This window comes from Lytechinus pictus, chromosome 8 (assembly GCF_037042905.1).
Source record: "Lytechinus pictus isolate F3 Inbred chromosome 8, Lp3.0, whole genome shotgun sequence".
Lineage (NCBI taxonomy): Eukaryota > Metazoa > Echinodermata > Echinoidea > Temnopleuroida > Toxopneustidae > Lytechinus > Lytechinus pictus.
In genome coordinates this window covers 38,395,584-38,412,238 of record NC_087252.1, presented here as the reverse complement: position 1 = coordinate 38,412,238, position 16,655 = coordinate 38,395,584, and the positions used below count along the sequence as shown (strand labels likewise).

General features: G+C 35.4%; 1 protein-coding gene across 1 annotated transcript in view; it reads left to right on the top strand.

The window, feature by feature from the left end:
• Positions 1–628: 628 nt before the first annotated feature.
• LOC135155304 (limbic system-associated membrane protein-like) overlaps positions 629–16,655 on the top strand; it is a 38,398-nt gene continuing 22,371 nt past the window's right edge. The window contains exons 1-4 of the mRNA XM_064104258.1: positions 629–708; positions 6,926–7,066; positions 9,497–9,682; positions 14,447–14,647. Of these exons, the coding sequence (XP_063960328.1) occupies positions 651–708; positions 6,926–7,066; positions 9,497–9,682; positions 14,447–14,647 (586 nt within the window). The 5' untranslated portion in view covers positions 629–650. The remainder of the gene's footprint in view (positions 709–6,925; positions 7,067–9,496; positions 9,683–14,446; positions 14,648–16,655) is intronic.

Sequence of the window (16,655 nt, the reverse complement as noted above, 5' to 3'; positions counted from 1 at the left end):
AATAACTCTGTTCTAGTAAAATACGACTAGAAAATAGTCAAATATGACTAGAATAACAGTTGCACCCAGCTGACCCTATTAACTAGTCATATTTGACTGATTTGTTTTTAGAGTGTACCCATTTTGAACCCTGCTCAGATGGGGGATTATATGGCATTAAGGACAAAGGTCCTCGTGATATGGACTTTCTTGAAATTTGTATTAGTTTTGACAATTAAACTAAACTTGCATTTTCTCACCTCAATAGCGAAAAAAAAATTGATGGTATGATTTATTGGCCCTTATTGTGAAGTCAGGTTTAACTCAGACCATGATCTAACTCTGTGCTAATATTATGGAGAGCCAAAAATGTCAAAAACTTTCAAAACATTGTATATTTCTTATGTTTACCGTGCTCTTTCCTAAACTCGTGAATGGTGAAGAAAGCTATCTTATCTATCCTTCCAGAACGGTTAAGAATGATTAAAGAGAGAAAAAAAATTATACTGTTAGAGATTTATGCCACAACTGGCTATCCATAGTTAAACCATAACTTTAAACCAGAGTGTGAATAAAACCCGACTTCAGAATACGGGCCATAGTGTTTCGTTACAGTTCATTTTATTTTACATTTTGAATATTAAGCCTTTAGTACAGCAATTCAACGCAATATGTATCGAGAATTTAATCTCAGCGCCTGGTACCTAGGAATCACCTCAAAACCACATTGTGAGTAGAAATCTTATTTAAATACCTTATCCTTTTTCAGCTGCAGTTCACTCTTTCCTCTTCTGAAACATTTTTGACAGTATAGAAATGTTAACACGGGTGGGGTATAACTTTGTGTTCACAGTATTTGGAAAGAGACCTTTACGAGAGTTTTGAAAATGTTTTGAAATATCATGTGATAGCCAGACTGGGTGAGTCGTGCCCGTGTTTTAATACAAGGCACTGGGAACGTTTTTTTTTAAGTGGGGGTTCTGATGTAAATTTAAAAAGCAAAAAAAAACAACAAAAAAAACCAGGGGGTTGTTTCACTACAAAACGAAGGTCATTTTGGTTAGATTTTTCCATTTTTACACATCTACCAGAATAGCTGGGGGTGCTGCCTATGGAAAATAATACACGCAGCAGCACCCCCGCTTCCCAGGGCCATATACTGAGTGACTCGTGCCCATGTTTAATTGCAGGGCCATGGGAACGATTATTTTTCAAAGTGGGGGTGCTGATGTCATTTTGAAAAGCCAAAATATAAAAATAAATGAATAGATATACACATCTTCCAGAATACCTGGGGGTGCTGCCTATGGAGAAAAAAATGCAATAAAAAACAAACCAAGATGAAAAAAAAAGTAAAAGACCCTTTAACAGTACAAGACCCTGGAGGGTGTTTCATAAAGCTGTTCGTAAGTTAAGAGCGACTTTAAGAACGACTGGTGAACCTTTCTTACGCGCTAAGCTATCACCAATGAACATTGAATGGTGCATATTTACCACAAGAAAGGATCACCAGTCGTTCTTAAAGTCGCTCTTAACTTACGAACAGCTTTATGAAACACCCACCCAATCACTGTTCTATCTAGCGTGCACTGTTTTAGTCCTTCACTGCTTAGTAACAACGCTTCATATTATCTTATTTTTTTAAGGAAGCATTTTTTTTCTTGAATGAAAATCTATCTCTTCTTTTATAGAATCAGCTTTTCGAAATACTTTCACTGCTATTTCAGTGCTAATGCTTGAACGCTTTCATTTTAAATTCTTGTAAGATTGCCGTTCCTTAACTTTTAGTACTACTGCAAAATTAAACCCAACTTGCGGTGTACTGCTAATCCGTAGCATATTCCTTCGAATGCGACCTTAAAGTCATCTAAACGGTCTATATCACAAGAAAGACCTTTGATGAGAAGGCGTGCCTATCGGTATAATGCACGTGTTCACAATCTCAAAAGACATGACTGAACAATTTCTTGAGAGATGCAGTTCCTCTCCTAAAATTTTGATTCATTGTAAAAAAAGTGTCCCTCTTTTGTACAGAATCAGGATATATTTAAAATATTTTCAAATTTCAAATGCATTTCTTATGAATTCATATATTCTTAACACTACCTTATGTGAACTGAAATAGATTTTTACATACACTTGTTTATTGACCGATTCGCACTGATTTTTTGAAACCTGAAGATAATTTCAGGTGAGCTTCCGAATCTTATTTTCTCGAGTGCTTAACCTGTGCACACGTTGAGTTCGATTATGATAAAAATGCGATTTTTTTCGTACTACAGACAAGTCCGGGATACCAATTATTGTTACCAGTACCAATTGGCACCATATAATTCAAAAGGCGGTGCAATAAATTTCAAATCAAATTAATATGGTTGCATGGAAAAATATCAGAGGAATTATAATATTTCGCGATGAGAATCAATCACACCATTATCAGTTTTATTCATTATATTTCAACAAAGAAAGTTTCAAATCTTTTTTCAGTTCAATTTAAGACATGCTTTCTTCCTTCTTGTTTAACGTTTTCAACCCTGCTCAGATAAATTTTCCCATAACATGTAAGATATTTTTATTGGTATTGTTTAATTTCTACAAAATATATGTTGGTCTACTAAAATAAAGACTTACCTTTAAGGGCGACATTATGAAGACAACAATTCGTTATGAAGTAATTATGAAGTAATACCAGAAAAAAGTGTCTATTTTTCGATCTCCTTCAGATTTACCCCTACAATGTCCTTGTTAAGAATTTTTTTTCTTATTGTCTAGAAATACAATTAACTTTATAATGCTTGAAATTTTAATAACATAAATTTGCTTTAGTGAATGATGATAATACTTGCTTATGTAGCGCTTAAAAACTATGATGTCTAAAGCCCTCTACCAAAGAACTTATGGATTCACGTCATCCAACTCCCTTCTTAGATGCTAAAATCATTCGCCTTCCATGCGCTAGTGATCTGAAGCTGGCGTATCTCAGACAACTTAAGTTTACGCGTATTCGTATGTCCTCTGAGGGAGGGCGCTATAAGATTATGACGTCATATGCATAAAGTCTATAGCTGAAGTAGATCAGCTGTTCGGCCATTCAGTGTTTCAAGGGAAATAGAACTCCGATAAAGTAGAATTAAGAATAAATCCTCATTACTCCTTGCGAACATCCGTATTCCTATATCCATTAATACTTTCATATCTACTTGAGATGAGCTTAATCACATTACAACTAATATGTTGCAGTCACTATGAATACCTTCAGCTCAAGACCAAAACGTCCCTGTGTGGGTCCTGTATTTTTAATAAGGATGCGTAATTTAGTTCCTATGTACTATTACATGTATCATAATATCCTCTAATCTTTCCAACATGCATACCTCAATTATATGCACCAAAGTGAAATGATAGTCTGCTTCCAGGCTTTTCTATTTTTTCTATTAAAGATAACCTAAATCATTTTATCTTTTACTCAAATTTCGCAATACATTTCTAAACGTTTGATGGAAGGATGAGGATGAAGAGACTGATGATGTCATATCCCCACTTGTTCTTTTGTATTTTATTATAAAAAAATTAGATTTATTCAAATATTTTCCTCCAACAACTAAAACATTGGATTGAAAACTTATTTAATGGATCATATATTAATTGGTGCAACCTACTTCATTATAAAGGGAACATATCATTTAAATATGAATGAAACAATGAAACAATTATGATTTCATTTAATAACACAAGAAAAGGGAAAGTGACATCATCAATCCATCAAATGGATATTCATGTCGATGTGCATATTAATGTTTTCACAATATATTTAATAATTTGTTATCAGATTTTGATGAAATTTTCAGCATTTTGCTTCACGAATTTTACTCTATTTTTTTAAAAATATTAAAAATATTAAATTATTATAAAGAATATTAAAAAGAAATATTCCCCTCATGGTGTACCGTTTTACGATACACATTATATGAAACAATGACTAAGCATCTACCTTTGATATTCGATATAGCTTAATGACTCAATATCTGTTTAAATTAGGCTACCTACTTTTGGAAAATTGTCTTTTACAGCACGTAAAAATGTTTTGTCTTGATTATGGAATATGTAAATTTAAGAAGGAATTACGTGATAAATTAACTCAAGCTAAGCTAAGTGGTAAAACAAATATACTCATGAATTGACGTGGTGTCTATTTACCTTATTCTAAAAAAAATACTACATGTTTTTAATTCTAGCAATCACAAGATGATATTGTTAGTATTTGGGAATAAATGTCTACTCCTTTCCCGTATGCGTGATACACATTGATATGATACTTTTATACTAAAATACTAAAATGATTCAATTTACACCAACATAGTATAACTTCCAAGGCTCCATACCTTTGTTAAGTCATACAAAAAAAACACGATTCATTTATATTTCCCCTTAAGAATATTTTCATATCATTCTTCAAAATAAAGCTTTATATCTACTTAAGATTTAGGACAAGCACTTTCTCGGAAACACTATTAACTATTAAATGATATTTTGTTATCCACTTTATTATATAATTATGTGCTCTTACAGCTGACTAGCCTAACAGATACAAGTGGTGAATATAGGATTGTCCGGGGGCAGTTTTCTAAAAAAAGCTAATAGGGGTTTAAGGTTCTCAAAATTACCGTGACTTTCGAAGAATTTTTGGTTTAATATTTTAAAAATCTCCTCTTGTGATATTTACAAGACTTATTCGACTGGTAAAAGAATTATAACAAATCAGACGCGGATCCAAGAAAAAAAAGGACCCGAAACCCCCAATTCCTTTATATGGGAGTGATGATCCTCCTTTTTTTCTCGTCAATTTTTTTTCCATTATTGGATTTTTTGATTTATTACAAGAATAAATAAATGATTATTCATTAGATGCATATGCACGAGGCTCGTTTCACAAAAGACTTACCACTGTTGTGACTTTGCCGTTATGGCAATTACCATGGTAACAGGGCTCATCAGCCAATCAGAATCAAGGTTATCGTGGTAGTTGCCATAATGGCAAAGTTACAACAAGTCCTTTATGAAACGGGCCCCTAGGTATATTATGTTTTCAAAACTTGTTTGATCGAAAAGAGACTCTTTAGGTCGGACACCTTATATGCCAAACGATTATTTATTCTTCGGTCTTATTTCTCGTGTACGATCCCTATCTGTCTGTGTTTTCGTGCTAATATATGACTTTCTTTGTGTTATTGTATCTTTTTCTAAAATTTAGCCAGATCGTTTATATTTCACATGATGTCGTATTCTGTTTACCATTATCTGATTTTGCTTCTAGCGTGGCGATTGAAGCGCATGTTGCATGAGGCTTTTTATATGTTTCTTTGGTTTGTGCGTTGTATGATATAAATCATGACCATTCCATCACATTTATTTGCTTGATTCCCCAAAGAATTTTTTATTTGCATTGATTCCATCACCATTCTTCTGCTCCATTGCTCAATGTTTGGTCCGACCACCTTCCAGCCCCTATATTTAGACCAGTATCGGGTAAGATGGAAACACATTGAATGCCCAAAAAATTCTGAGTACTCGTTTAACTTTAACCATGGTCAAAGCCAGGGCTGAAATTATGGGAAGCCAGAAGTATTAGTATTAGTGGAGGTTCACCCCCCTTCCTACGCCCTTGGATTGAGACCACGGTTTATGGTAAACCGGAGTTTAGAATACGGGCAGTTTAATAAATATTTTAATTCAATCATTTAGAGTTGAGCGTGGGTGTGAACTCTCATGTTTTGTAATTGAAGTGAACCGACATGCACGAATTAATGGAATGTCTAGATTATGGTAAAGCATGGCCACTCGAGTGAATGTATTTGACGATTTATCATTACTCCTACAAATGTGAATCGACCAAGAATAAACGGTTTCTTGAAACCTGTGCGGCGAAAAACTGCTCGTCTATTAAAAAAAAATTATCAATATACTTACCACTTCCCAAAGGGGAAGAGACGTAGCCACATAAGAAGCCAATTCACCATTTTTCTTTGAATTATATTGATATGGAATGATATGACTGCATTAATAATATGATTTCAGCGATTTTTTTTCCTTGCCATCGAATTCATTACTATGCATTTTGCAAAAGATATTTTGTTCACTCCTCTTATTTTTAAAACTTTAATTTTGATTAGCATGTGCTTGTTAGTTTTAGGGTTTATGTGCGTGTGATTTGCTGTTCCTGCTGTTACAAATATTTTTGTTTTTTTAGATTTTTTATCGATAATTGTGATGAATGGTTTACAACAGTTAATTATGACTAAATTAATAAGCTTCTTAATTTTAAGCTGAAGCCCCCCAGACGAGACGGTCATGCAAGCCATTAAGAAAAAAAAATAAGTCTGAAAATAATGTCTAAATAAAAAATAAACATTCAATTTAATGTAAATAGATCTCTAAGTTTTCCTGAAATCACTTGCTGCGAAAGGCTACATTTGAATAAATATCCACCCATTTCTCTTCATAATAAACACTGTAAAAAAATAACGTTTAAGAATGTCACACATTGCGAAAGAATTACTCTTGCAAGAAATGAACTTCCTTCGCTTGCACTTATGAGGTTCTATGAATTTTCCACGTAGAGCAGTGATATTTTTATTCCTAAATAAAGATTGAAAATCCCTAATTTGGAATTTGTTATAAGAATAATAATACCAATTTTAGATTAGGCCTAGTGCTGAGCTCTCAATCATTACTTCCATACCAAGTGTATATCCTTTTGGAGAATACGCCATTCAAAATGCCAATAATGTTAAACGCCAAAGGTTATTTATATCCAATGTTGGAAGTTGAAGAAAAGATCCCTTAGTAAAAAAGAAATCATGCTTTATGCAGTGTTCGCTGTTCATATGATTAATGGACTTTTTTCTAATTGAAGCAATTTTCCTCTCGTACTTATTTTTCATTAAAGCTCCTGGAATGCCCTATTTCATCACACACAACGTGCAAGTTATGATTCGAGTCAACGAAGGCGGTAATGCTCATTTCAAATGCCGAGTTTCTGATCTGGGGGACTATCCTGTTGTCTGGTATAAGAACAACAAAGGAATAAGTAAGTATTACTCTTATAGCGAGCTCCGCACACCACCCACTTGTTTTCAATCTAGACCTTATGTAATGACGTCATCGGGCCGCCATCTTGGAGGCTGAATCCATCGCCTTGCATGCGTTGGTGATGTGCAGCTGGCGCATCTCTGGCAACTCCGATTAGCGTATCGTGGTTGTTATTGCATCGTCAAGATAGCCATAAGTTACTCGTGTTAACCCCCCTACGTGTTTTGCAAATATTTAAGCGAATTGCTAAAATGCAATAACTTTATTTCTTTTACATCCGACTGTGATAACGTTTGTAGTGTAATTCTTCTTTAATTCACTTAAATGACTTCCTATCAATATTTTCAATCCTAATTGGAATCTTCTATACATTACAGTATTATGCAATAATAAAAATAATGATAACAATAATAACAATGATAATAATACTAATAATATTAATAATTATAATAGTACTACTACTACTACTACTACTACTTCTACTAGTACTACTACTACTACTACTACTACTACTACTACTACTACTACTACTACTAATAATAATAATAATTGTCAAGCAAATTTGCCAATATAACAAACATGTAAAGGGTAAAATATATATAAGGGTATTTAAAGTGAAATAGCATACGAAATTTCATCTTTCCGAGAGAAATAATTGGCATCATTTTGGCCAGAAGAAACCATTGGGGCTTTGTACTCGATTAATCGAATTCTATTTGTATGCAATATCTTGGAAAAGATGTATTAATGGCAGAAATGCGTGCTTGTTCATGGAATTACAGTTGGTCATGAATACGACTTTGTAGGACATTTAGCAGTCCCATGGGTTGGTGGGTCGGTAAGTCTCGACAACTATGTCTTGATCTGCATAATGAAATCGAGAATAAGGGTCTCGTCGAAAGGTTAAAGATAAATACCAGTTGTGGTAACGGTCTCGAAATGAGTTCGAACAGAATCCAATAAAATTACCAGCAAAGTGTTTGTATGTATAAAGAAAAGAAAATATGCGCCGAATAGCTGATAGAATGCGTAATTGCTGAGAAATGACAAAATAAGCACGGATTTCCATCATACTTCGGGTATTCTTCGAAGCAATATTAATAAATGTGTCCCACATATGCTTTTCTGTGTTGGTGATCATCAGAGTTATCGATTTCGAGCTTAGATTTTTTGGTTTTCCAAAGATAAGTTTGCATTAATGGACCAGATCTAGATGTATGAAAATATTTTGACAATTAACCTTGATTTAAAAGACTTTCTGATAAAATAATTTTTGCTGCAACTACTGTTTTTTTTAATACTTTTAAATAAAATATGTTCATTTCTTTGACACTGTATCACAGCAGACCAGCGAAACCGTTTCCAGATCGTCCAAATCTATTACGTTATTTTCAATGACATACCATCGATCGGTTTGGAAAGGGTTTAGTCATTGAGACAGTAGCCTAAAAGAAAGTGTGGGTAATGATCTATATTTTAGAAAAAAAAACGCTTCTGACTGATAGAGAAAAAACACTTTTTTAGTCATTCATGCGATTTTACTCCGATGGATACATGTCGAAAAGCTTTAGTAAGTCCGTTTTAAGGCTATTTTACGATTTACCTATCTTAAAAGTACTTTGTGAAATGTAGTTTCCATGAGACATTGAGTTTGGCTTCCTGCAGAAAAAGTAAGTATAAGGGACCGCACATTATAATCTGGCCTAAATTGTTATGTCAAACGGTTGAGAAATCGCGACATTACTAGGCCGATGAACAGAAATGATCTCATGGTCACGTGAAAGGAGATTGTTGCCGCTTGATTGCCAATAACGTCCACACTGCAAAAAGAGGTCTTAAAAAATAAATAGGTCAGTCGGTGTTTCAGGATGACCACAACATATACATCAAACCAAATCTGAATTCATGGTGTTAATTCAATATACATGCACCCATTGGTGTTATCATAGAACTGTCTTATATGGTGTAGTGTACAAACACCATTGTGTATATTTAACACCGAAGTGTGTGGTTCTGTCAGGACACCAATTATTCATGCTAGTGTTGTCTTTAATAACTTCCCCTTTTTTATTTACAGTCTACTAACTCTTAATTATACATCACTCCTTTAAATTCAAAGTTTGAATTGTCCTTTTAGGAGTGATTATACCTAGTTCCAATTTACACAGTAAAAGCACTGTTTTCGTACAATGCCCTTTACTTTATGAACCTTACAGTAGTTTAAATAATTCGAAGTAGTATTTGAAATCGTAACCAACAAAGTTTGATTTTTCGTATTTGATTCTCAATAAACTAAGCACGGTTGTTCAAATTGTTAAACATCTTCACTGTAAGGTCCATATTACAAACAGCATTGCATATACATATAATATTAAATTAACATATTTTATTAGTACTGCTTAAACGTCCTTTTCCCAATGATTTCAAGGAAGTCTCATCGCCTTCGGCCCATCGATCGTGGACCAATCGCGACACTATATCAAAGATGGCGACTTTTTCAATTCGACCTTTGACCTTCGACTGAGAAAAGTGAGAAGGTCGGACGAGGACATCTACGCGTGCTCCATTCAGACTACTCCGCCCACAGAGCTGAATTTTACTCTACTTGTGTCATGTAAGTGAAAACCATCTTTAACATTATTCAAATCATGCAGGTTTTGAATGTGTTCAATTCTAATTCAATTCTTTGTTTTCTTTCCATTTAAATATAGTACAATGTAATATAGATCAGATACAAATTTAAGGATTGGCATTTTAAAGAAAAGCAGTATTAAAAAGCATAAGGAGAAGAGGGTGTCCACTTAAAGCAATGCTTGTACCATTAGTTAAAATTATTTCGTAGTTGGAATGATCCCGTGTGGAAAGTTTGCACAATAATATCCATTTCCGTTATTTGGTTAAATATTTCATTATGATATTATTAATTGAATGGGTTAACGCATTATAGATGTGAGAAAAAAAAAGAAAAAATTTCAACATTGTATATACCTCTATCCTAACCCTTACATCATTTTTCTTCGTTGCATCTCATTTTTTGTTGATGAATTCAATTTAGATTCAATATATGCATAGACAAAATCTATACACTGTAAAAAAAAATGAAGTGCTAATTTGGCACTTACAGTGCTTGTGTAGTGACTGCACTACGAGTGCTGATTTTCTAGTTCAAATTTGAACTAGGAAATCAGCACTCGTAGTGCAGTCACTATACAAACACTGTAAGCATGGTAAGTGCTAAATTAACACTTCATTTTTTACAGGGTAGGTGATGTCACTTCCGTAAAATCCAGTGAGCTTTCTGTCCAGTTCTTCTCCTGTGTGGTACATCTTCACTATAGAGATGTGTGTCGTTGAGGTGAATTTTAATAGAGTTCGCCTTAACTGCTCACTGGGGACCAATCTGACGCCACGGTGTGCTGAAAATGGTCCATCACTGTCTAAGAACTGTGAAGCAGATTAACGCCAAAAAGTGCTACACCCTTCGCATCGCCTGCATACTAAATACGCTCTTTGCCATTGCAATCAAACGTATTCTCTAGCCCTATAGGCCCAGGCATGAGCAGCTGTGAAATAATAAGGGAGTTTAGGCATCGGCAGCAGGGGCGGATTATAGAACTGAGTCGATATATTTGGGGGGGGGGGGGGTATTTGTCGAAAATTTGCGAACCGAAACAACAGTTTCGCCCTACGTTTCGGAGATGACGAACAATGCCAGGATAAAAGGGCTGTTTGGATTTCACCCAATTTTCGACAAAGCCTTCTTGGCTGTTCATTGTCACTTGACGGGCATTTTGCAATACAATTGTATACGTTCTTGAATCCGTTGCGGCGTCGTGAAAGCGAAGACTCCCTAAGGTTGAAACTTCGGGCTCATTATGCTTTACATTCAGTCTCCAAAGTCACTGGAAATTCTCAATCTAAGAACATGCATTCGCTCCACTGGCGGATCCAGGAGGAGGGGGGGGGGGGCACATCCGGCCCGTGCGCCCCCCCCCCCCTTGAGAGCCATAATGATAAAAAAAAATGTTGGAAAATCCTGGATCCGCCCCTTTTGATGGCGGAAGTAACTTTAAAAATAATCCTAGCTGCAGTGTCAGCGTTAATCTGGTTTGATAGTCAATAAAAGCTGAAGTATCCTTTTGTAATGAAGCAGGGAATGGCGCCATTATTTATCAGGACCATATGTATCGACAAGCATGATGACAACGGTAATCATAATGAACATTATGTGGCATCTTCAACCAAATATTTGATCTCCGAAAGCGCTCGTTTGTACTCAAATTTCAATTTGAAGCGATATAAAAATTATAGACTGTATAGCCAAACTTGTATCCATCGTGAAATGTTTTCTCTCATGACTTACTTTTTATCATAATTCAACGAATTCGTTGGCAAATGACACGACCCAAAGTACGTTCGTAATTAATATTGTGCTATAGGCCCTTGGAGTCAATCATCTCAAAGAGGCAAGTGCTTGAGCATAATGTCGTTTTAAGCCCTGAAGTATTGAGATCGTTATGATGGAAATTCACCCATTTTTACCTCAGAGGTCGCCCATCATTAATAACTCACCGTTATTATCAATAAAACAAAAAAATCATTTTTAAAGGGAATTTGTGAAGGGAATCAAATGATCCGTACAACACCCTACTTCACTAGCAGAACCGTGTTTGATAGTTTTATAAGGAACTGAAAATGTGTACATGAATGAATGTACCAAGTAGATGAATTAAATCATAATCGAAATGTGGACATGAGAAATGAAAGCAAGTAGCTAGATCGTATATTGATTATAAACACGATGCGCTCCTGGGAACAGTTTCAGGGCAATACTAGTACCTGTTTTAAATAAATAGTATCCTCTGTTAATCTGTGCACCAGTATGCATGGAAAGTCAGCCTAATAATTGTTCAAGTTTCTATTTCGTTGTTATTAATAGTTGATATATTTCCGCTCAAGGTCACAGATAGCTAAAACAGGTGTCAGGGAAATACATGATGAAATGCTGGCTTCGATGGGTCATAAAGGGCTGAGTGTGGGGGAAACCATATAAGTACATAGAAATTTGTAATTTGACCTAGGTCATATTTAGATTTTTGCATGAAGGTTATTTCTGGCATGATCAGAGAGATTTTGATAAATTAATTAACGAGATCAACAAACGATGACTCAAGTATGAATCACAACATGAATCATATTTACAAGAAATTGATAGAATAGATATTTCGGCATCAATTACATTAAGAGATGATTTTACTTTATATACGAAGAATGACGTGATAGAATATTGAACCATATATATATATATATATATATATATATATAAATATCAATGTCCGTACATTGAGTATACTACACAATATATGCCTATATGTGCTCAGTAGCGTGAAATTTACACGTGTAAATTTCCTGTCGGTTGCATTTTAATTGTACCTCTTTTCTTTTATCTTTCGACTCGTACAAAACATCGCGTGCCGTTCCTTTGGATACGGAGTATTGTTACGACCCTCGGTACTCAGATTAAAACTAACGTGGCGTACCATAGTTAAATAGGCTTTCCATAACTACTTAGCAGGGGTCTCAAGGTGAATTAACAAAGAGAAATTATTTATTAATGATTGGGTTTTCTAATTGTGGAGACACAATGGACTTCAAAAGATGGATACAAGTGTTGATGAGATTGGATATAATTATAAAAGTTTCATCATTATTCATACAAACATTAATCCTGGAATAAAGTAGGCCATGTCAAACATTGAACTTAAGGTTTCATCATCATATATGAATATCGGTAAGAAGTATTGTGTTGCAGATAAAGATTGGCTTGAATTCTTAGAATATTGTTAAATTTAAATGTACTCTTGTTTAAGTTGCACTGGATCAATACTCTCCCGTCCATTTCTATGACCAAGGGGTTTAGAAGATGGGGCATTTAATCACATTGCTTCAATATAATATATATATATATGAGTATTGGTCGGTTTGAAAACGTTTTTGTTGGTGTGACTGTGTGATTAAATACGTCAAAATCAACCTTGGTCCAGTAACACAAAGGTTAGCGATTAATCGTGCGCTTGATTTTCAGGATTGATTGTAGAGTGTAGTCAATGCGATCAAATTTATTGTAAAGATATTCTTCTACGATGATTACTAAGCTTTGTTCTACGGGTCCCCGCTTCTTTTAACCTTTGAAAGAACGATTCTGATTAGTTCCCAATCAGTATACTGAGCAAAATGCGCATGTACCGATGATCATGATAGGCCATTTCATATAGCGATTAATCGCTAACCTTCGTGTGACGGGGCCCAGATTGCTTTAACCTTCTTCATCTTAATACACTCTCTTATGAATTCGGGTCACAGATATGGCATAGGTTGGTGCAGTCAATCCCCCAACCGGTTTCAAGTATCCATCGTCATGCCTCAGTCTGACAGGCGAAACCGACTTAAGACCGATCGGATCTATTACATTATTTCCAATGGCTTCCCATCGGTCGGTTAGTAGTCGGTTTCGCGTGTGTGACTGTAGCACCCGGATCGGTTTGAGGTGTTGACTTCACGTCTTGTACTTCGCCCCGTATCAAGGGAGTGCACATGATTTACCAACCACGTGCGTTTTTAATGATACATTATCCGAAGCGCTTCCATCAAAGGAAGATACAATGAATATGAGAAGGGGACATTGCGCTGGGGGATATTTCATACCATCTCCCAGATTGATCATAGTGTTCTTGTTGACGAAACCGATATCTAGAACAAGGCCCACAAAATATATTGCCAGTAGCAATTCTAATTATACGCCCATATGCCTAATGACTATTTTGTTCATGTTGCTGTTGTTGCTTTGTTTGGTATTTTTGTCAATATTGTTTGATCTATTTGAAGGAGCATGTATTAATGACAACGGTTGCCTTTGTTCCGTTTATATGAAATGTTTATGTTATCCATTCGCCCAGTAGACAAGAAGCGCAACCCATGCAATATTATGTTTTGATTATCTGTACCATGTTGAATTTGTGCGAACATGAATAATTTCCCAGGGAGACCAAAACGTAAGGTCAAAGAATTCATAAAAGCGAGAGAGGCGAATCAATCGAGATGATTTTGAAGGTATTTTGGAATTTTGAAATTGTAGCGGTCCAATACTCCCTTGGGCAAGCGTATTATCAAAATGCAAATAAAGAGTAAGTTGATAAAAAAATGTATGGGGCCAACCCCAATCCTGCCCCAACCCTCTTCTCCAGCTGAGCACTATAATTTGACCTTGCAATAGGCTAAAAGAGAAATCATAGAAATCATTCATTCACTAGTTTACAAGGTATTCAAATTAACCTATGTAAATTTTCTGAAATAATGCCTCTATCGTCCTTTCCTGCAGATCCGGCATCGGTTAGAAGGATCCTCCCTAGCGAGGCGCCCTACTGGAGTCCCGCCGAACCGAACCGGGTCTACTTTAACGAATCTTCGAACGGGACACTCACATGCCTCGTCGATGGATCACCGGCCCCCATTGTGACCTGGTGGAAAAGGGATAGGCCTAGCCGGATGACCAAGGCCAATCACCTGATTATTGCGGCCAGTGAGTATGATCATGACTGTCAGTCCATCCCACCCTTCTCCATTTATCTCTCTTTCTTTCTCTATCTGTCTATCTATCTATCTATCTATTTATCTATCTATCTGTCTATTTATTACATTTTTCATTTCATTTATTTTCCATTTCCAACAAAAATTTACAGTAAGTTTTGTTACATATATCTTGATATCTCAATAAAACAAGGAATCTTTGTATGTATAAAAATCTATAATCTATCTATCTATCTATATATCTATTAACTCATCAACAAATGAACACTGAAATTCGCATATCATGTTTACAAGAACTAGGCTTATCCTATGATGATCTTTGGAGGTTGTAATGGTAATACATATAACCTTGGCGAACTGATTGGTCCTGAAAAGGCCGAATGGAGGGGGAAGTGACAAAGATGAAATTGAGGGTCGAAGAAGTCTTAGGTGTGAGTATACAGCCTTTCATAAAAAGTTGAATATCTCAAAATGGAATTTCGATCAAAAGGGACTTGAAGCAGAATAGTATATGAATTAACACGAATTGAATGGTTTTGACATCGTTGAGTAGATAAGGAGTTCATAAGAGTATTTTGTTGAGATGAGTTGAGTGGTCCTCGCAGCAATGAGTGGACGAGTATGAGATGCGATGAGGAATATCCACTTTCCGGGGCAAGTTGGATGTCCCTTATCAGGAACTATCCGGTTCACGAGAGTACAATAAGATTAGAATTTTGACCTTTAAGCATGTTTTATCAAAGCCACCATCCGGAATTCATGAGTTGCAGTTCGAACCACGGAACTCTGTTCTCAAAACTCAAGATGCAGGCATTGCCATGCCCAGTAAACGTTTACTGGGGTCGATTCGTAGGGGCGTGGAAGGGGGTGGGAATGGTAAAAGCTCTCTCCTGTGTGAAGGAATCATTCATATAATATTCAGCATCCCCTGCCCCCCCTACCTTGATAAACCGAGGGTTGCTCCACAGTACAGAAATAATTCTTCATTAATCGATTTTCAGGCACAAATGGACACATCCTCGTTGAATATTGAGCAAGGATAATGATCAATCACTGACGATATTTATAATTCATGTGCCTCCGCAGAGAAAATGTGCAACCTTTAGGTCAGTTTTGACAGAGTGACCATTTCGGAGAGGTTTATGATGATAAACGCGTGGTCAGCCTTGCTTGTCGGCTCGAAAATTAATCATTCAGTTTTTCCTCATTATTTATTCACGGTCTTGAACTTATTTCAACACAATGCTTATGGTCACGAAAAGGCCCAATTTTTGTCTTGAGTAGATATGAAGTGATTGCATGAGGTTTACTTGTTCAGGGCCCCGTGGAAGTTAATATTATAGTAGCTTTACCATCTAATGGTAACTACCATGGTAACAACGTTCAACAACCAATCTAAATCAAGGATTCTATGCAAGTTTCCATCACATGGCAAAGTTACCATCATGGTAACTTTTATGAAACGGGGTCCAGGTGTGGTTAAATATATGAAACACAAATTAAAGCGGAAAACTATGGATCATTTACAAATATATATTTTTTTCATATATATATCCGATGTGTGTGTCCGTCTGTCTGTAGATGGATGTATGTATGTAACGAAGGTCACAGTTTCACATAAATAATGATGTATATTCTTCTATATCTGATTTCTTCAATCATTTTACCACCAAAATGTAATATTAGAACAGTGATAAAATAATTCTGAATACTTTCTTTCACATGAAACATGTATAAATTTGGTTTATACCGTAAACCACTAATGTTGTATATTCGGGTGATAATGAGGTCTAGTAAAAAATAAAATAAAAAACATATTCTCAAAATTTCAGCTTACTAGAAGAGTTAAGCATTAATACCAATCGCTTTCATTTGTCGACTTTGTTCGGCTGTATTTAAGTTGAGTGATTCGTCCATTACCATCTGACTAAAGAACACATTTCTATCTTTATGATCACATAACTCAACGAAGATAATTATATTCTTGGGGAATCTTATTG